Source organism: Orbicella faveolata, unplaced genomic scaffold, assembly GCF_042242905.1.
Source record: "Orbicella faveolata isolate gen_17 unplaced genomic scaffold, um_ofav_v1 contig_26, whole genome shotgun sequence".
NCBI lineage: Eukaryota > Metazoa > Cnidaria > Anthozoa > Scleractinia > Merulinidae > Orbicella > Orbicella faveolata.
This window is the reverse complement of record NW_028301554.1, coordinates 9,072,501-9,095,097: the sequence shown is the minus strand read 5'-3', so window position 1 is coordinate 9,095,097 and position 22,597 is coordinate 9,072,501. Positions and strand designations below refer to the sequence as shown.

General features: G+C 38.6%; 2 protein-coding genes and 1 pseudogene across 3 annotated transcripts; 1 reads left to right on the top strand and 2 right to left on the bottom strand.

Moving 5' to 3' along the window:
• The first annotated feature begins 975 nt into the window (after positions 1-975).
• Positions 976-2,794, top strand: LOC149108058 (uncharacterized). The gene has a single exon (XM_089295581.1). It carries the CDS (start codon positions 1,013-1,015, stop codon positions 2,609-2,611), a length of 1,599 nt encoding a protein of 532 aa, XP_089151707.1. The 5' UTR covers positions 976-1,012; the 3' UTR covers positions 2,612-2,794.
• Positions 2,795-3,038: 244 nt separating this feature from the next.
• LOC149108057 (uncharacterized) lies at positions 3,039-5,196 on the bottom strand. The gene has a single exon (XM_089295576.1). It carries the CDS (start codon positions 5,194-5,196, stop codon positions 3,217-3,219), a length of 1,980 nt encoding a protein of 659 aa, XP_089151702.1. The 3' UTR covers positions 3,039-3,216.
• On the bottom strand, positions 5,131-17,208 carry LOC149108056 (uncharacterized; annotated as a pseudogene). The gene is made up of 6 exons (XR_016209000.1): positions 16,975-17,208; positions 15,932-15,978; positions 12,852-12,907; positions 10,958-11,008; positions 5,999-9,477; positions 5,131-5,437 (listed from the first exon to the last, which is right to left on the bottom strand). The product of XR_016209000.1 is annotated as an uncharacterized LOC149108056 (transcript).
• Positions 17,209-22,597: the final 5,389 nt, after the last annotated feature.

Below are 22,597 nucleotides of genomic sequence, written 5' to 3'. Positions count from 1 at the left end.
TTGTCATTAAACCCGGGAATTGTTCACAACATCGAGAGTCTTTTGTGTACCGCACAACTTCGGGACACTAACAAACGAACTTGTAGATACATCACTGAAAGATCTTGCGCGACAGGGATTGATTTCTTCCACAACCAATTTCTGCGACAAATTTCCAGCGAAGACCTCGAAGCTCTCTATGCAGCAAATCAGCTTGGCCTGAATAGTATATGAGTTTTCCGCGATCGTCAATCGATTTATAGCAAAGCAAAACCCCGATCAACCTTGCCTTGCAGCTGTTTCACCTCAAGCTATTTCGTCTTTGGCAGCAACGTGCTCGACCACAACTCAACAGCGAAACTAGCAGGTTTACCAACTGTCCACCTTCAACGGAAATCCTTTAAGTGCTCCACATTTCCACATTCTGTGTTTCACGGAAGTAATTTCGTTTTCAGTTCTCACAGTGACAATTGAAACGATTTGATTTTTTCCCGAGACTCAAACAAATTTCTCTCTTGTCAAGTTTTTGAACAGTACGTTAAAAATATGAACCAAAAGCACCGAGTTTTCGAGGTTTTGATCTAAGGGGCGTTACGAGAGTTAATTTCACATGACAGCTTGACAAGTTTTGGTCCAATCAAAGTGGAAATAAAGCTAGTTAAACCAATCAAATGTACTTTCTTCCTTACGTCAATCACGCATTCGCCATCAGATCACCACTGGCTTTTTTCACCATGTTTAGGAACGGTCTAATTGCAATATGAAAATTAATGGGAGGGTTATAAAATAAATCAACCCCTTTCTGGCTTGCTGGTATGTCGGCTGATAATGTCCTTGGCTGAGAGACTGTCCTCAAAATTTCATATTTGCCCTCGAAGCTTCGCTTCTCGGCCAAATAGTGACACTTGAAATGATTTTTTTCGGACAATCTGTCAGCCGCGAACATTATCAGCCGACATACCAGCCGCCTGAAGGGGTTTATACACGACTTTCATAATGGCTGACGGCGCGAGGGACTGGTAATTACTTTAACATGAGATCGAGGTCAGAAAGGCCACGCTTGAGGATGACACATGTAAACAAAGAGACACAAAGGCCAAGGAAGGTTGAATTGGACAGCTGTTTTGACTCGATTCGGTCGAATTATTTTCAAGAATTGGAAATGCCGACTCACTGTTGTGTTCCAGAATGCACGAAGAAAGGATATCGGGAAGACGATGGGACAAAAGTATCGTATTTTAAATTTCCGACCGACAACGCGATGAAGAAGAAGTGGCTTCACGCGATAAGAAGAGACGAAGGAAAGCACTTCAAGGTTACTGAAAATACAAAGATATGCTCCCGGCATTTCAGGGACGGTGATATTAAAAAATCTCTCGCCGGCAAGAATGAATTAAGAGAAGGAGTTGTCCCTTCTGTGTTTCCATGGATTCGTACATCGCCACGCAAAAGGAAGAAGCCGGCGGAAAGAAACTTCGAACTGACAGCTTCGAAAAGTGCATCACGGAAATTGTCTTCCTCAGCTATCTTTGTTGAAGAATTACCAAGCGAAGTGGTCCCAGATCTACCAGATTGTAGCTTAAAAGTCGAAGAAGAAACACAAACTGATTTTACCGAGCAGGAGGCCTACTTGAGGGAAATTATTGAGAACAATAAAAAAATGATTCATAAACTCGAACAGGAAATTGAGGAACTTAAGCGCCAACTGCAAGATGCCCAGCGTCAAAATGATGTTCTTAATAGGAGATTGTTTAATTTTGAAAACTGTAAGTCAAAAGATTCAAATGCTGCTTTTTATACGGGCTTTCAAAGCTGGGACACTTTAATGGCTGTTTTTGAGTTTGGGGAAAGAGGTGAGAACATTTCCTACTGGCGGTCTACAACTGACAACAACACCGATTACGGTGAAGACGACCTACTAACAAAAAAGGGGAGAGCTAGATCTTTAAGGCCCATTGATGAATTTTTTATGGTCATGTGTAGACTAAGGCAAGGATTTCCAGAGGACCATCTAGCTCAATTATTTAATGTATCAGCATCCACAGTTAGCAGAATAATTATCACATGGGTCAATTTTATGTTCTTTAAGTTTGGACAAATAAACATTTGGCCCAGCAGAAAAGTAATTGATACTACAATGCCCGAATCTTTTAAAGGGAAGTACAAATCTACTCGAGTCATAATTGACTGCACTGAGGTTAGATGTCAAATGCCAAGCAGTTTGCAGTTGAATGGAGAACTTTTCAGTTCCTACAAAAATCACACAACTTTGAAAGGTTTGGTTGGCATTTCTCCCGGTGGAGCAGTTACATTCATAAGCCAACTGTATACAGGTTCTATCTCCGATCGAGAAATTGTCAGAAGGAGTGGATTTTTAGATCTACCATTTGATGACAAAGACTCCATCATGGCAGATAAGGGATTCACAATTCAGGATTTGTTGCCTTTGGGGGTTAGTTTAAATTTGCCACTCTTTCTTGGAGCATCTTCACAGATGGCTGCAGAAGATGTGGTAAAAACACAGGAAATTGCAAGTTTAAGGATACATGTTGAACGTGCCATCAACAAGATTAAGAATTTTCACATATGGGACAGAGTTGTTCCACTACATCAAATGGGAATTGTAAACTAAATGTGGGCAGTGTGTGCATTCTGTTGTAATGTACAACCCAACATTATATCGATGTGACTATCACATTCATGTGAGGCACTTTAGAATTAATTATTTAATCCATAAGTTGCCTACAAACCTGTTCTCTCTCTGGATTGTATGGGACTATTAATTGGGCATTAGGATAGACAACATCCCCCCCCCCCCCCCCCCACCCAACTGTTCTGACTATTTATTGTAAGATTTACATTATATTTTACAGACATCTTTTGTATCTGTAAAGACTCTTTTAACTTTGACCATGTTGTCTATGTTGTCGTTTCAGTTATCTTTGGTTTAAAGTTTGTAAACCAGTTGGATTTTAATTTTCCTTTGTATTCTTTAGCATACTTTGAAACAAAGGAGAATAAAAATCAAACTGATTTGAAAAATTTCAACCCAAAACAAATTGTTAACTATAACAACAGTAAGAATTTATTCATGTAAGGTATTAAATCCCAGCCAACAAATAAAATCACAACATTTAAAATAGATGAATTAAGTAGCATGGCATTCCCAATTCTGTTTGAAACATACAGAGATGTTAGAACAAATAATTTTTTGCTGGGAAACTGTAGATAACAGGGTCAACCAGATGTAGCTGTGCACAAGATTTCACAGTCACTGTTGTTGTTTACCTGACAATTTCCCTCGAAAAGCTTCGCAGAAGCAAACTTAAGAAAATGTTCAAAGTAATAAGAGAGCAGTTTCTGATTTAGTCCAGCCCAGAAAACAGGGTCAAAAAGTATACGTTGAATATAAATGCCTTTGCTGGTATACACAATAAAGTCACACCACCTTGCTCCCGTAACCGCCATCTGTCCCTGGACTTGAGCATAGTAGGGGTGGTCTTCCTTCAATTTACACTCTGAAACACCTGTCTGTTCCATGAAGAACTTTGCATCTGTGCAAGCATCAAGGGGTGTGACATGATACTTGGTGTATGGGCATTTTACTTCTGCTATCCCAAAGTAATCAGTACAGCCAAAGTCAACTACTCGTGCATCAGGGGTAGCACCTAAAATTGGACATCCTTTTGATACCACAAGTCCACAAGGCAGTACCTTAACAGGTGTCCCTCTGTTGAACATGAACTTCTCATACTCCATCAGGGCAACTGGTTCAAACTTTTTGCCGTGTTCTAAATATTTAGAAGAAACTGGTGTGGGATTCATCAGTTGCTCAGCAAATGAAGCGTGGTTTCTTTGTCGTTTCGAAATCAAATGATATTGCGATGCTGTAAATCTGAATTTTCTCTCTTCCTTCCATTTTGAGCATTCGGCTTGGTTCCTTGTTTGAGTTTCCAGGTCATTGATTTCATCTTCAACCAAAGTTAAAGACTGTAACAGTTTCTGGTCATTCTCAGACAAATTATCTGGAATTACCATGCTGTCAATGTCCCTTAGAGGAAACCTTGGATAATTTAAGGCATCGTTATTTACTTGATCGAGTCTTGAAATGCAGTTAATAGATGCAGTAGCCTCAAAGTGTGATTCTGTTAGAGCAACTTGATATGACAAGAAACTGCCAACTTGAAATTTGCCAAACTTTGTTTCCACATGTCCAACACCTGCCTGATCAGTCTGTTCATTAGCCATTTGAGATAGGCCCATATTGGGATCAATGTTTCTCAGTTGCTCCTTAAGATTTTGCTCGGTAGCCAGATTATGGGTATTTTTCATTCTTGCATCATACACAAGCGGTTTGATACCGGACCGTGAAGTGGATTCAGCATCCTTTATTTTTCTCACTTCTACTGTCATTACTGGCTGAGGGGCAATGTTCTTTCCCCCACCCTTTTTGTGCCACTGCTGGAGTTGAGAAGTACAAGCTACGGAGGACTGTTGATCCTGTTCCTCACTCAGATCTTTAGTAGTAGTAGAAGAAAATAAAGTATACTTGCACATCTTAAACATCAGCGCCAATACGTGGTTACAAAATCCAACTTTTCCTGCCACACACGAACAAGAAGCACTCACCACTTCTCCAGACAAGATACATAGGGCAATTTGCAGATTATGAGGAGGGTCGCTTTTTCTGAAACTATGGCAACACTTCCCTTTAAAGAAAAAGTGTCTGGAATCACTCACACATTCAATATCTTCCAGGTATTCGTCTTCTAAGAAACGCCTGGCCTTTACTAATCCGGTCGGAACGGTGTGATGATCTACATTGGCGATCGCTTTTCCAGACTTCAAAACATGGCGATTCATCTGGAGCCGCGTAAACATAGGCATCTTTTCCAGTGACGTTCCCCATCCAGAGCTAGGAAACTGTACCGATTCATTGATTTCAGTGTCAGGCTCAGATCTCGTGCCTTGCTTTTCCTTTCTACGGCTGTAGATTTTGTGAGGATCTGGATCCACGACCTGTTTGTCTTTGCCTGTTCGCATGTACTCATACACTCGTTTCACCAGCTCTGCTTTTGTCTTTAATCCTTTTCCCGGGTCTCCACGACATTTGAGCCAAAATTTAAGCTCTGAGATTTTTAATTCCTCAGGTTTTCTTCCAAGAAGAGAAGCGCCAGGTATATCATTTTCCGTAAGAAATATCGAAGTGCTCGCCATTCTAAACAAAAAGAGACGCGACGCGATCTTTTGGCCTTTCTGACCTCGTTTTCATGCAACTTGATCCAGGACTCTCGCGGTGTCCGCCATTATGAAAGTCGTGTATTAACTAAATATTGCATGATCCCATAGAAATGAAATCGCCCCTCTCACTCAAACTGTCTCTGTATTCAGGGCACAGCTGGGCGCCATCTTGAATTTCAATGCCAGACCCTGGGTATAACGCCGGTGCAAAGCAAGCCTGCAAGAGTAGAAACATAAAGAATCAATGTCTCTCTGTAACAAATTTCCTCACCGAATAGAATCAAAAGCGATTTCCTCCATATAAAACAGGTAAACGGTATTCTCAATACAACCAAAGTGTGATCTTTCCGTCGGTTGCGTGAAGTTTATTCGTAATTTAAGTTAAATATTAATTCTTCATGTCAGCCTGATATATGAAATCTCTTCGCTATTAGCGAAGGGTCTGGCTACTGGAAAAAAAAAAAATTCAAATCATTGGCTACATAGGCAATCAGAGTGCGCCTCCAGTATTTTTGTGATTACAGTTGAAAGGTATTCTATACAAAACTGCCAATAAATTACTTTAAACAACGATATTTGTTTAGTAAAACATCCACTGGGTTATGTCAAAACATTTAAAATTGCACACTTGGTTTCCATCGGCTTTATTGGCAAGGGTGACGCGTTCTTAGTGGAAAACAAAGGTTGGACACCCATTGGTATGAAATGACGCCAGTTGAGCTCAAGGTTATTACCTAAGCTAGGAAATTCCAATATTTTCTTATTTAAGAAAACTTACTTTATTTTCCAAAGTCAAATGTCACGTTATCTCCAATCAGCATAAATGGTGCCCAGTCGCAAACCTTGTCAAAGCCGTTATCTCTCATCCATTTCATGGCCTGTTGAAGAGATTCACTGGCACTGTCCCCACGAAAAAGATGCTGGTAGAAACGACACATCAGCTGCTCTGTTGCTTCGTCACTTATGGCCCATAGAGCCACCAAAACGGACCGTGCACCAGATCCTAAGAACGCTCGAGCGATCCCAATGACTCCTTCGGCTCTAATCTGTCCACGTGCACTATGACAACAGCTAAGTACCACCAGTTTAGCTCGCAGTTGAACTTTAGGAAAATGTCAGACATTGTCAATAGGTAATCCTTTTCTTCTGGAATCCTGTTAGAAGAGCTAAGACGAGAGAGAGCAATTTCTCCTCTTACGGTGTTACCATGTGCTGCAAAATGTATCAGACTCACTGAATGCAACCTTTCAAGTACCGCCTGCTTTGTTGCGTGCTGTCCTAACAAAGGTTGAACACCTAGCAGTCGTCCAATCATGGCTGCTTCTTTCCCTGCACAGGGTAACCTAGAAACGAACATTACTGTTCCTTTGTAGCGCACCCACCCGACGTCTGGATCCCCCACTACCAGTGCCCCAGTCTGACTGTGATAGTCTGCAGGACAGTCCTGAATGAGTTTGAGAGTCGTCAAAGAAGGAACGATGCGGATTCTGAATTTTTCTGATAAATACCTCCCGCCTTCATCCATAAACGCTGAAAATGGGACTTGGTTTAAGGAGCGATCAGGAACAACAATGATCTCAGACTCCTCAAGTAGGTCCGCTAGCGGACTGATTAGCATTCTGTAGTACAAAGAAACGCTCGATTCGGAGTTTCCACTTTCTTCATCTTCTTCCTCTATAAGTCTCAATGCTGCAAGGCTCTGAACGTCATTTAAAGATCGATCTTCGCAATCTTTCTTGGTTAAAATACCAAAGCTTCGATGGCTTTTAGCGAAGAAATCATTTAACTTACCACCTAGTCTGGTACCAACTAGGTTCTCATCTACTGTTATTCTTCGGAAATGAATGATTTCACTTGTCTTGAGAACCCAGAAAAATAAATCATGATCATGATAAGAAATGTACAGACAGGAAGAGTTACTTTCTTTTTTCATAATATTTTCAATACCAATCCATGATTGCGGATCAGCTGAGATTTGGCTTTCAACAGAATACTGAGTTGCCATCAAGTCTGCTAACGCTCTAGCCCGTGCCAGCTCTAAAACATAGAGGGCATGGTTCGGATTTCCCCAAACACAAAAGAATGCACTAAGATTCCGGTAGGGAAAAGCGCGAACGTCTGAAGACGACACCTTAAAATCGTCGTTGTCCCCTAAAAAACTTCGTAAAGATTCGCTTTTTTCCATACTTAGAAAAAGACAGTCAAACGCTTCCTGGATCTTGTATTGGTATAACTTCACCACTGTAAGAAGACAAAGAATTTGAAACTCTTTGTCTAAGTCCTCGATGTCTCGAGTAATTGACAGTGCCCTCTCAATATAATCTTCAGCCATGACATATTCACCAACAGATTGATACAATGCTCCTAAGTTTCCGTAATCTAGTGCTTCTCCTTCTTTGTCACCAATTTGAATTCTAATGGCAAGTGCTTTCTCAAGATAATCTTTAGCTTTGTCATATTTACCAAGAGATAGGAACAGAGCTTCTAAGTTTCCGTAACCTGCTGCTACTCCCTTTTTGTCACCAATTTGTAATCTGATGGCAAGTGCTTTCTCAAGATATTTTTTAGCTTTGTCATATTCACCAAGAGATTGAAACACAGTTCCTAAGTTTCCGTAATCTGCTGCTTCTCCCTCCTTGTCACCAATTTGTATTCTGATGGCAAGTGCTTTTTCAAAATGTTCTTTAGCTTTGTCATATTAACCAAGAGATTTAAACACAGTTCCTAAGTTTCCGTAACTTGCTGCTTCTCCCTCTTTGTTGCCGATTTGTATTGTCATGGTAAGTGCTTTCTCAAGATATTTTTTAGCTTTGTCATATTCACCAACAGATCGGAACACAGTTCCGAAGTTTCCGTAATCTGCTGCTACTCCCTTTTTGTCACCAATTTGTAATCTGATGGCCAGTGCTTTCTCAATATGTTCTTTAGCTTTGTCATATTCACCAAGAGATAGGAACACAGTTCCTAAGTTTCCGTAGTCTGCTGCTTCTCCCTTCTTGTCACCAATTTGTAATCCGATGGCAAGTGCTTTCTCAAGATAATCTTTAGCTTTGTCATATTCACCAAGAGATTGAAACACAGTTCCTAAGTTTCCGTAACTTGCTGCTTCTCCCTCTTTGTCGCCGATTTGTATTTTCATGGCAAGTGCTTTCTCAAGATATTTTTTAGCTTTGTCATATTCACCAAGAGATCGGAACACAGTTCCTAAGTTTCCGTAATCTGCTGCTTCTCCCTTCTTGTCACCAATTTGTAATCTGATGGCAAGTGCTTTCTCAAGATAATCTTTAGCATTCTCATATTCACCAAGAGATCGGAACACAATTCCTAAGTTTCCGTAATCTGCTGCTTCTCCCCTCTTGTCACCAATTTGTAATCTGATGGCAAGTGCTTTCTCAAGATAATCTTTAGCATTCTCATATTCACCGAGAGATAGGAACACAGTTCCTAAGTTTCCGTAATCTGCTGCTACTCCCATCTTGTCACCAATTTGTAATCTGATGGCAAGTGCTTTCTCAAGATATTTTTTAGCTTTGTCATATTCACCAAGAGATCGAAACACAGTTCCTAAGTTTCCGTAATCTGCTGCTTCTCCATTTTTGTCACCAATTTGTAATCTGATGGCAAGTGCTTTTTCAAGATAATCTTTAGCATTCTCATATTCACCAAGAGATTTAAACACAGTTCCTAAGTTTCCATAATCTGCTGCTTCTCCCTCCTTGTCACCAATTTGTAATCTGATGGCAAGTGCTTTCTCAAGATATTCTTGAGCTTTGTCATAGTCACCGAGGTAATAAGACGTAATTGCAAATTTTTCACTAGTGTATGCTTCATTTTCTTTATCGCCGATTTCTTTCATGATTTTTATGGCTTTCTCATAAAGTCCTCTTGCTTCTACGTATCTATATTGCTCTTCGCATATTTTGGCCAATGCTATTGTAAGATTCCCTTCCTTGTCTTTTTTTCTACATTTGTGGTAAATTTCAAGGAGCTCCCTGCCTAGGATTAATGCTTTTGTATAGTCAGGGATAAGACAATACGCCCTGAAAATTATTTGATCGATGCAAATGTTGATGAAATTGAAAAGTTCTCCTCCCGTTTTTAGTGCTTCATTATTTAGGAAGATCAAACATTCTTGGCAGACCTCAATGGCTTTGATACCACGACCAGTGTTCAAAAGGAAAGTAGCGACAACCAAGCCAATAGAGATGGCTTGTAAAATGTCTGTTATATTGTTCATAGCGTCCTCTTCTATGAGTCCTGTTACACGGATAACACAAATCAAGATTTGTAGCTATTTCGAGTAATTATATACTTTTGTACGTCTTTCAACCTGGCTGTGTAAGTGGGTAATGGCGAATTCAAAGCTCGGAGTAGCCCTGTCATGGACTTACGTTTCGTCTTAGGGGAGCACAGGCGAAGAATTGTAACTGCACTCAACCAACAGCCTCGTATTTTCATCAATGTTCTCGTGTTCAGATGGATGGATGCGTTTCTTAGATCTTTTCTTTTTTTTTATTAGAGTTGCATTTGCCTTTATTTTATTTTATTTTATTTTTTTAATTTTTTCGCGCAGAAATCACCGTTAAGGTTTAGGCTGCTTACAAGTCTTTTTTTTTAGCTTCATTTTTTTAAAGTCCAATTTTAAAGTCAGGGGAAGTCGCATTATATAAGCAAGGACAAGTTGCAACAACGCAATTAACCACATATCACGCCTGTATTGATTGATTTTTTTTCTAAAGCCGATATCACCAAATTTAGGGAATCAGAGGGTTATATTTAAAATAGGCAGATTCAATTAATTCATTACCGAAAAAGGGATATAGAGAGAAAACAGCATTACTATTTAGTTAAGAGAAACCTTTACAAAAGCAAGTAAATCAAAGACAACAAAAACCAAATGAACGCGAATACCAGAATTAAAACGTGTATTAACAGCGAAGTCTTAGTTTCTACTGATATATTTATGACTTTTATAGAATGTGTCCGTCAAAGTCTGTTTTCCCTTTTTCGTCAACTCAGTTCTCATGCACAGGTGTTTTTTGACTTTTTATTCATCCCCAATTAATTTATCAGTGTTATATCCTTTAAAATCTCTGCTCTGGCCTACTAATAAAAATGTGGCGGAGCAGATTACATCAGATCAGTAAAAGAAAGATACACGGAACATAGCCGAGCTCAGTCACATTTATATGTTTTCTCAAATATATATCAAAACTATGTATCTGGTGTGAGACTGCTATTTCCAGTTCTGCCTACTTTGTTCAAATGACCGTGATAATTCAACTGTTTAATGTTTTCGGTTTTTTCCAATAATCGAGCTCGCAGAAGTCTTCGTTTTTTCCATCGAAAGTGAGAGCGACTGTGAACAGTTTAAGTGATGATTTCAGTCCAATATGAATAACAAAGCTAAAACTGATTTGCACCCACCACTTTTACTGAGTCACTGGAATGAAGCAAAATCCAATATGCGACGACAGCGATAATTTTTCCTGTAAAAATTGTAAAGAGGGAAACGTTGAGCAGATTATTACTCCGCAACGGTACCTCCAAACAGTAATTCGTTTGATTTATTTCCTCGCGTGACTTACAGCGCTCAAAAACTGGAGAAAATCAGTCACGCGATTGATGAAAAATCTCTTTCAGTGTAAACTAAAAGTATTAAACATCGCTTACAAATACATGTTATATCTCGATGAACCGGTATCAATCATCAAGAGCTTAAAGTTTACAAACTTACCGTGTTCAGTCTCTCGATCCTCGGACAAAATTAAGTGAAAAGTGACACAGACTGAAGAACAGAAACAAATGCAAATTAAATAGTGGAATTAAAACACTTGTTATAAAGTATTTAACACTTTTTGATATCTCTACTTTATTTTTGTTAGATACTGACGGCAAAATCAAATGCCTTTTAAAGCATAAAGCATGTTGCGTTGTTGACTATAATTAATACATGTAGATTGAAATGATTATGAAGCTCGACAAAGTTCTTTGTTGTATGTTTTTGTTTTCATTTTGGTCTTGACCATGCATTAAACACAATAGAAGATTATTTCTGTCTCACAGACTATATAACTCAACTGATAAGTTTCGGTTGTATGATTTATGCATATTATATATGATCGCAAAACGAAAGACTGTTTACTGTCGTGGACCTTCCAGCATAAGTCGTGACATTTTTTTCCGCTCTTTTGAAGTTTGTCGAGCTTTAAGGTAGCTCGATACAGTTTTTTTCTGGATCATACCAAGCATTTTCAATTGGCGTTCGACCAACCTTCCCTTACTCTGATCGATGTGGAAATTACATCAGGTTTTGGAAAAATATTGAAGTTTGATTGAACTTCAAAAATGATGTGTCTTTTAAGGTAATCGATATTTCCCTGGAAACCATAAACCAAAAATATGTAAATCGGTAAAGCATGAATTTTGTACGAACCAGATCTGTTATAGAAAATCCGACGCCAATTTCTGAAATTACGATGTATGGCAAGGGGAATATGCAAGAATAAAAAAAAATTCTGTATATTTGATTTCGAATAAATCGCGAAAACACTTCAAAACATGCTTTTTGTTTCATGAAATTAAATGGACTGAGAGAAGAAAGCTATTTTAATGAAATTGCTTTAAAAGACAACAAAATATGTCTTGAAGTTTTGTTTTGAAGCCATGAACGTTTTGTTGGTTTGTATTTTCTTGATCTCTAGAACGAGACTTTTTCTCAACGTCACTTCCATAACAAATTTAGAACAATTTTCGATTTTAAGCCCCTTTTCGAAAATCTTAAAAAAGGTTCGATAGATAAGTTAAAAAAAGTTAACCCTGTACGCCTGATAATATTAACAATTTTATTCTAAAGTTTCATTAGCATTGATACACTGGAACTTGTTCAAACCTGTCGATGAAGTAGGCACTCGAATCCACGAAAAGGTTACGTCACGAAATCCCCATATTAAAAAAAAAAACAATGTATGTAACATTCTCCCGTGATCAATACATTTCGCTACACCGCCTGAATGCAAATTTGCGGGATGTTTTTTTTTGAAATACGGATAAAGGGGACTTTTGGCCCTTCTTTCCATTCCAGCAAAAGGATTGTTTACAAAGAATTCCAATGCACCACCTCGAGTGACAAAGAACAGGAAGGTATTGGGGAAAAGAGTAATTTTTTTCAGGAGAAAAAGGGCTGAAATGCGCACAAGTAATATTGTCAATGCATTAAGTCACGTATAAAACGAATTATTATTTAAAATATGCATCAACGAAATGTATAGATCACCAAGGAATGTTACACACATAGATCTGAATATTATACATCGGGATTTTGTAACGCAACTTTTTCGTGGGTTCGAGCGCGTACTTCATTGACAAATTTAAAGTGTTTTAGTGTACCAATGCTAATAAAGCTTTGGAAGAAAATTGTTAACATTATCAGGCATGCATGGTTGACTTTTTAAAAAAATCTATCGAGCCTTTTTCAAGATTTTCGAAAAAGCGCTTGAAATCGAAAATTAAGGTTTAGAGTAGAGTAGAGAATGCAGTACCTTCCACAATAGACTATTTTTGCTTGTTGCACACAAATTATAAAGAACTTTTAATTGATCTTCTCCTACTATAAATTAATAAGCACTTACCTGTCTGTTCAGATCAACAGGATGAATCCAAAATCAAACCACGTCAACGAGAGCAACTGTGTCAATAATAACAAAGAACAAGTTAACCAGATTACATATCGGAAAGAGTTACTTCTAGCGAGCTTCATTCGCGTGATTATATTTTCTTGCGTGACTCATTGTTAGAGTTCGGAACCCAAGTAACAATTGTCACGCTGTCCACGCAGATTTCTTCCAATGGAAATTATTTAACAGTATTTAATATTGACTTTCCTTGCAGTGTTATAAGCTTATGTTTTGAAGCACGATGTAAATTTACGGTGTTTAGTTACACTATCTTGAAGTGAAACTACAACCAAGAAACTGAAATAACAGTGAGGGGAGGTAAGGGCAGACAAATAATTGCTGGAAGAAAACTAAAACAAACAAAAGAGTAATTCTTATGTGTGTTACATCCTTTGCTATCTTCATTTTCTGCTAAATATACAGACCAAATTTCAAGGAAACAGTTGGCCGTCTCAAGCATGCGTTTGCCAATATCCGGGATATGGGTTTAAAAAAGGATACGGGGTAAAGATACCTTGTTTTTGGTGGAAAGATAATTTGCCCTCTTCGAGGTGTGACTCTTCTGGAGTGAATAATGGAATACGGAATTATAATATAGAAAACAGGAAATCGCATTTTCTCTGTGATCTCTAAAGTTTCTAAGGAGCGCACGTTAGCCCTACGAGCGCGAAATACACCTCTAGAGGCCACAAAAAAACAATAAAGATACAAATAAACAAACATGCAGACAAGTATACAAAACAAAAAAAACTACTACTACTACTACTACTACTACCACCACCACCACCACCACCACCGCCGCCGCCGCCGCCGCTGCTGCTACTACTACTACTACTGTTCAGAATTCGTTCGTTATCTTCGTTGCCTCCCTGTGTCCTCCCTCCCCCGGTAGGGTAACGTGATGCGCGCGGGCATAAATTGTTTTGTTTGATTTGTTGTGGACATCCAAAATATCAATCAAAGAAAATCGAATTTATTTTTGCCGAGGCTAAATCAAGCTATATGCGAACGATTTAAATCGAGTTTGACTGGTTCTTGATGTTGCTAGAACAAAGCATGCCATATTTGTATTAGTTTTCGTCCTTGGAGTGGGGTCAGTATGTGTACGGAATTCCGTAACTGAAAGAGACCCGTTCTGTGATATAGAGTTAGGTTCTATTTAGGGGTGACAGATAATCAACGTCTTTGTAAAATGATTATCATAGATGCGTGTTCTTAATCCATTACAGTCTTGTCTCAACCTTTATGCATTCGCTCATAACCGGTTGGAACGGGCATGAGGCATTAGCCAAAGCAGGTCACTAATAGCGTCCTAGCAGACTAGTGCTGGCAAAAGCATTTGATTCGGGATATCGAGACCATAAACACTAGGCCATACAATGATATGAGGAGGTTTTCGCGATATCCCGAATAAGCGAGATCGATATGGTAACTGTTAACAGTGGAAGCCGAAATTATACAATGCTTGAAACAAAATATAAGTACGACTAACTTACCGTTGCGCAGCAGACTGTCTACAGCCGATTGCTCTTCTCAAGAAAAACTGCAGAGGGGTGTTTATGTGACATTGTTAATATAGCGTGTTGTTCGCATAAATTATGGTTCCACAAAAGTATTTCAGTTTCAAAGCATCTGACGTCATAAGTGGAAACAGAAAAAAATGCGAAAAAGAAATAGCTGTATGCACGTGAACTCTGCACTGATAAAGCCAGTTATGATCGCTGCTATGTTCAAAAATAAAAATTTAAAAAAAAAAAATAACAAACAGAGAAAAAGAAAACAGATCAATAGCGAGAAAAATTTGGTCGCCTGTGTAATGTAGTTTGCACGTTTTGATCGATGGTATTCTTCTCCATTTCCATTGCAACAGGCTGGCAAATCACGGAACAAACAAGCTTCAAGTTTAAAGTCAACCCTCCCTATGTTATGTTAGGAATATGGCGAGGAGTTATTATTGTCAACTGAGAGAACAAACCATACAAGATTAGCTGCTTACCATAGTAGAGCTTCCTTTGAAAACTGAAAATTACGAAGCATTCCAGTGAGAAACGTATTTTGTACTTTTGTGGTAGCGGAACTGATCTCTTAGGGAATACATAATTAGCTCAAGAAACACAAAATACACCTAGAGGCCACACCAAATAAAACTGACTATTCAGATTTCATTCCACGTTGTTCTAACGCTTTCACCCCTCTCTCTCCACCAGTACCCTCTCCAGAAGGGCATCGGGTGTAAATTGTCTAGTTTGATGCGCCATCCGAGTTACATTTGTATCAAACGTAAAAAGCTACATGCATGAGAAAGATTGAATTCGAGTTTGATCGGTAAGGACTGTTGCTTGTACAAAAAATAACAAAGCCTTTTTTTCCCTATACAGTTAGCCTGGTGTGCGTAAAGCATTTGTTTCTAACGGAAAGAGGAGTCAGTGTATGGCTCTTCTTGGACCGGGGTGAGAAATGGACATTTTTGTATTCCTCCTAACTATAAAGGTGTGTTCTTGATTTATTGCACTCAATCAGGTGAAGCCTGAATGTGGGGAAATCGAATAACAAGTCGGATGGAGCTTCATTACAATCGTGGACAAAAGTCCCTGGGAAACTTATGTAATGTAACTAATTATTTGTATTTTACAGCTGAAGTTTGAAGAAAGCGCTGCTATCCTTTTAAAAACGTGTTGCTGTTCCCCCATCCCCATCCAATACAATGTTGAAAATCAGGTGAAATGACAGGTACTAGTTTTCAACATGGTATGTGAGGTGGGGGGCGATGTAAGACAGGTGAAGTTGTATTCGCGTCTGGCGTGTGCGCAAAAGCGCCAAAGTGCAAATTTGTCCCAAGACACTTGTCCATAATTGTAGCTAAGAGGTCACTGATCTTCTCCTTGGCAGATTACTACTAGCAGACGTTTGGATACGGGAACTCTGCGCTTTACCAAATTTGCCATAAAATGAACTGGCACGTCTTGGAGATATCACGATAAAACAAAACATGGTAAAGTTCTGTTAGCACAAGCCGAAAACAACGACTGACTTACCGTTGCGCAGTAGCTTGTGTACAGCCGTCCGTTCTCCTCAAGAAAAACTGTAGAAGGGTGTTTTTGTGTTACTGTTAATAATTCTGTTGCTAGCACAAATTATTAATCCGTAAAACTATTTCAGTTTCACAGCATATAAAGTCATATGTGGAAAAAACAAAATAAATTGCTGTCTGCACGTGATTTTTGCGTAAGGCCGTTTATGACCTTTTCTATGTTCACCAATAAGGGAACCCCAGAACACTTGGAATAATTTCTTTGTGACCAATGTTGTTTGATGCTGTAGCCAAGCGACCCTTTATCTGTCAAAGTATTAAGGTTACTCCAAACCTTCCTTCCTCCAGAAAAAGACAAAGATGCAAACAAGCAAAGAAACAAAACAAAAACAAAACAAACATAATACTGCTACCACTGTTCAGAGTTTATTCGTTATCCTCGGTGCCTCCCTGGGTCCTCCCTTTTCCAGTAGGGTAACGTAATACGCGCGGGTATAAATTGTTTTGTTTAACTTGTTGTGGACACCCAAATTATGTTATTATGCGAAGAAAATCGAACTTATTTTTGCCGTGCTAAATTAAGCTTTATGAGAACGATTTAATTCGAGTTTGATTGGTTCGGGATGTTACTAGAACAAAACATGCCAAATCTGTATTAGTTTTCGTCTTTACAATGAGGCCAGTATGTGCACAGCATTTCGTAACTGAAAGAGACCCGTTCTGCGATAGAGTTAGGTTCTACTTAAGGGTGGGAGATGATCAACGCCTTCGTAAAGTGATTATCAATCCAACCCTGAATGTATTCGCCCATACCCGGTTGGTAGGGACATGAGGCATTAGCTAAAGCAGGTCACTAACAGAGTACTAGCAGTGCTGGCACTGAAAAGCATTTGATCCGGGATATCGAGACCATAAACACGAGGCCATACAATTATATGAGGAGGTTCTCGGGATATCCCGAATAAGCGAGATGGATATAGTAACTGTTAACAGTGGAAGCCGAAATTATACAATGCTTGAAACAAAATATAAGTACGACTAACTTACCGTTGCGCAGCAGACTGTGTACAGCCGTTTACTCTCCTCAAGAAAAACTGCAAAGAGGCGTGTATGTAACATTGCTTATATAGCGTGTTGTTCACAAAAATTATTTTAGTTTCAAAGCATCTGACGTCACAAGCAAAAACTACCAAAAAACTACGAAAAAGAAATTGTAGTATGCACGTGAACTTTACACTGATAAAGCCATTTATGACCTCTGCTATGTTCAAAGATAAAAGAGTAAAAAAAACAAAGTTAACAAAAACAGAGAAAATAAAAAGGAGATTGATAGCGAGAAAAACTTCGCGGCCTGTGTAATGTGGTTTGCACGTTTTGATTGATGGTGTTCTTCTTCATTTCCATCTCAGGCAAAACACGAAACAAACAAGCTTCGAGTTCGATCTCAACCTTCCCTATGTCATTTTATGAGTATAGCAACGAGTAATTATTCTCAACTAAGAGGACAAAAAATACAAGATTAGCTGCTTACCATATTAGAGCTTCCTTTGAAAACTGAAAACTACGAAGCATTCCCGTGAGAAACGTATTTTGTAGTTTAGTGCGAGCGGCACTGATCTCTTAGGAAATACACTATTAACTCAAGAAACACAAAATACACCTCAAGAAGCCATACAAAATAAAATCGACTGTTCAGATTTTGTTCCTCTTTGTCCTAAGCCTCCCCCCTCCCCACCCCCTCTTGTGCATGGTATTGGCTGTAAACTGTAATAGTTTGATGCGGCCACCCGAGATTTTGTATCAAACGTAAAAAGCTACATTTACGCGAACTATTCAATTCAAGTTTGCTTGGTAGGGACTGCTGCTTGTACAAAAAATAGTAAGGTCTTTTCTTGTCGATGCAGTAAGCCTGGTATGCGTAAAGCATTTGTTTCTAGCGGAAGGAGAGCTCAATGTATGACTCTTCTTGGACCGGGCTGTGAAACGGAGAGTTTTGTTTTTCGTCCAACTATAAAGGTGTGTTCTCGATTCACTGCAATCTATTGCCCCAAGCCTGAATGTGGCGAAATCGAATAAAAAGGTCGGGAGGGACGTATAGTAATAGCTGAAGAAGTGACTGACGTTCTCCTGGCAGATTGCTACTAGTAGAGGTTTGGATACGGGAACTCCGCGCCCTAATCAATCCGCCAGTAAATTTAACTGCGACGTTTTCGTGATATCCCGATTAAACAAAATGGATATTGAGGATATGGTAAAATTTTATTAGCAGAAGCCGAAAACGACTGACTTACCGTTGCGAAGTAGCTTGTGTACAGCCGTCCGTTCTCCTCAAGAAAAACTGCAGAAGGGTGTTTGTGTGATGCTGTTACTAATTCTGTTGCTCGCACAAATTATTCATCATTGAAACTATTTCAGTTTCAGGGCATCATACGTTATAAGCGGAAACAGTAAAATAAATTGCTGCCTGCACGTGATTTTTGCTTAAGGCCGTTTATGACCTTTTCTATGTTCACAATTATAATAACAATCTCACAAACACGGACACCGTGAATTTACTATTTGTGTCAATCAGTTGATGATATCCGTTGTAACAGGCCGTGAACTCATTAACAGCTTCGAGTTTGCTTTTAGTCTCGGCCAAGAGGCCAGAAAATAAAGTTTTACTGGCCACCGTGAATTTCACATTGGAAAGGATCGAAAGTGACTTCTATGAAACATTCAGAAAAAGAATGATAAATTACGTAGGGGTTTGGCGGAATGCGCGATGGGTTTGAACAAGAGGCGGGATACGGCATATGACACTTCTTCGCAGAAGCATAATATGCACTCTTTAAAAATTTATGGTGGCATACGCTTTGACAAACAGCAAATTGCGAATCGCTTCTTAACTCTGCCGCGTCACTAAAATAAACTGTGAGGAGTGGATATTGTCGCGAAATACGCTTCGAGAAGCCGTCTTAAAAATTGCCCTAACATTTATTACTCGTTATACTTAGTATTTTCCTCTTTCCGGCAGCGTAATGTAATACGCGGTTTTCAAACAAAATCGAAAGAAGTTTTTTTATGGAGCTAAATCAAACTATATAAGAACGAATCAATTCGAGTTTGATCGGTACGCAATGTTGCTTTTGTTCCTTTTTTTGTTTGTTTTGTTCTTCCGTACAGTAAGGGCAGTATTTCTAGAACATCTGTTTGTGGTGAAAAGAAACCTCCGTCCAGGATCAACTAGTCATGATTAAGGTGATCACTTCTTCTTGGGCTGTTAGCAGATTAGAGCTGCCAAGAGCATTTGATTTGAGACCTCTAGACCTTAATCACTAGGTTATATTATCATATGAGGAGGTTTTCGCACTATTCCGAATGAGCAAAATGGGTATGGTAAGTTTTTTCAGTCCAACTTAAAATCAACTTAAAACAAAATAATGAGTAACTTCCCTTTGCACAGTAACCTGTGTTCAGCCGTCCGCTCTCCTGAAGAAAAATTATAAAGGGCGTCAGTGTGTTACTGTTCATAATATAGGGTCGCTCGTGTAACTGATCATTCATAGAAACATTTCAGTTTCACAGCATCTGACGTGCCAAGGGGAAACAAACAAAAGAAATTTCTCTGTTCACGTAATTTTTGTCATAAGGCCGTTTATGACATTTCAACGTGTTCACAGATATTCACTAATATGAATATAATATATTCATAGTGAGTTACCTCCCCTGCAACTTGAGGAAAACATCTTCTAGCCTTTCCTATCTGACGTGCTTTAAAGGCAAACAGGGCAAGTTTAGAAGAACTTAGCTGATATCGCTGGATCTTTTATAATTATTCATTCGCATTACCAAGACACGAGAGAATGTGAATTTACTATTTATGTCTGGCAGTGCGTAACAGATGTTCTGTTAGTGTTAGCTGGGTGATATCCTCTGTAAATATTATTATCATTATTATTATTATTATTATTATTATTATTATTATTATCATTATCATCATCATCTTTGCATGATTTAATCGATGACATTCTTCGTCGTTTCCATTGTAACAGACCGTGTCATTACAAAACCAAGCAGCTTGGAGTTTACCATTAGTCTTCGTTTTTGGTTTTAGGAAGGTCACAACTATACATTATTCTCAACTGAGAGGGTAAACAATACAAGATTAGTTACTTATATATTTAGATTAGTCACTTAACACAGTAGAGTTCGCTTTGAAAAGTGAAAACTACAAATTGAACATTCGGGTGTTTCCCGAAATTCCAAGAAAACAGATGATCATAATGTACGCTTCAAGATATTTGTTTAGTAGGACTTTGGTTTTCACAGAGGAGGCGCTATTATCTGTTTTCCACTCCGTATCCCCTCATTGCTTTTGACAGCGTCTCGCATCCCGCTTCCGAGGATGCGTAAGGTATTTTTATCCTCTATCCTGCTATATTTTATACTGAAGCGAATACCACCAAAAGCATTCATGATAGCTTTAAGTGCCGATAATGTCAAAATTTTTTTTTTCGCTCATCTAATTCTACATTTCACCTAATAAACTTTTGCGAAAAAAAATTTTCGATTTGGATAAAATGCAATTTTTTATAAGTTTTTAAAGACGTTCAAATTTGCCGCCATTTTGGTCCACCATTCGCACCAGTTTTCCTCGGTTTGAAGTGAGTCGTGACGTAGGTTCAGGAACACATGATTTGGGTCATGACTTATCTGACTTGAAAACAAGTGGAAATTTTGCTTCAGAGTTGTCTACATTTAGTTGAAAATGCCGGAAAGGTGCGTTGCCGCTCTTTGTAACAATGTTAATGATCCATAAACAACATCAGTCTTCATCGTAGGTTCCTGAACCTACGACACAGGCATCAGTCTCGTGGCCATTTTGAGCACGTTATTCTTGTGATCAGCGGCAGGGGTCGACCGCAAGAAAATAGAATTTTGAACTTTGTAAAGATTCGTTAAAAAAATTGCGTTTTATTCAAATCGAAAAATTTTTTCGCAGAAGCTCATTAGGTGAAATGTAGAATTAGATGACCGATAAAAGAGTTTTGACATTATGGGCACTTTAAGGATTTCATTCGTCGTTATCCTCAGTGCCTCCTGGCCCCAGCAGGGTAACGTGATATGCGCAGGTGTAAACTATTTGATGAGCCTTGGACACCCGAGTTATCAATTCAAGAAAGTTGAATGAAGTTTTAATGGAGCTACATCAAGCGATATCCAAACGACTGAATTCAAGTTTAATCGCATCGTCATGATGCTTTAAAAAATATCCTAAAACTATTCTTTCTTTCCTTTCTTACTGTAAGGCTAGTATGTAAACAATAATTTATTTGTAGGGGGAAGGTGCTTCTGTCAATGTATGTTGTAAAGTTCTGCTTGGAGTGGGAGGTAACAGTTTCTATGCCAAATATCTATAAAGGTGACGATATGCCGCTTGCTTCCGCCAAACGTGGTTACGTTAACGCCCCCGTTTTTACGCATGAGCTGTTTCCTCGTGACGATACAGCACTTACACCTTGCCTTCTGTCAAAATTAACATTCTCAAAGGTGCGACTATATTTTTGTTGATAATTTTTGAATTTTGAACATTTAAGCCTTGTGAATTTTCCTTCCAATTCTCGTGTAATCTTTCCAATGGATCCCCAATATGGCTGCAGCATCCTAATTATAATTTTGCATTGTACATATAGATCTCAATTGGAATTAGTGTTCAACAGAGCTACTAACTGCTCAAGCTATTGTTTTTATGAAGGATCGTCTCCCTTTACCTTTTTTAATTAGTACAGGGTTATAAGAATCACTTTTAATCACTTACAAAACGCAGGCGTTTATTCCAACTCCAAATTTCCTTGTAAGCAGCAGAAATAAATTTTTCCTCGATCGGTCGATCGATCCATCGATCGATGCTACGCGATACTTATATTTTAAATGTTTGTGAAAACTAATTCTATAGTTTTTATTGGCACCAGCGTAAACAACACAAGTTCAGAGTAACAAAAACAGTTCACAAAGCTGCTGTCACGCAAAACTATAGCTTTTCAATAAATGTCCTAGCTATTACAAAGAAGCTAAGTGAATTTTCAACGTGAAATGTCCATTCCTGTTGCCGTCTCAATTCTGTTTTTCTTTCAATCGCCCTCGCGTTCGAATTAGCAGATGGTTATTTGAAATGAACACAAAATAACAGGGAATTAAAAATGTCAAAGATACCGACGAGGTCCAAAAAATATATATTAAAACGTTTAGCCATGCAGACCCTATGACCCGTTAATAACTGTACCTTCAAAAGTGCAAATACAAGATATATAAACCAACAGTATAAGCTCATCATTTCTAGGTTAATCTTTAATGATTGGCGTATATCAAGAAAAAGTTAATTACATGCCACTTGGTGCCGTCAAACGTGGTTAACCCCCACGGCTTTTGGTATTAGCTGTTTCGTCGTCACATCTGAAAATTGAAGGCATCGCACGACACAGCACTTACACTTGCTTTCACTTAACAAACGTTCTCAAAGTTGATATTATCATTTTTTAATTTTTATTTTTTCAAATATATTTTAGCATTGTTATTTTTTACTTTCCCTACAAATCCCTTACTTTTGTTCCAATTGCAAATTACCTTTTAATGGGTAAAGTTAAATTTATCCTCAATCGATCGATACTACGTGTTCTCTTTTACAAGC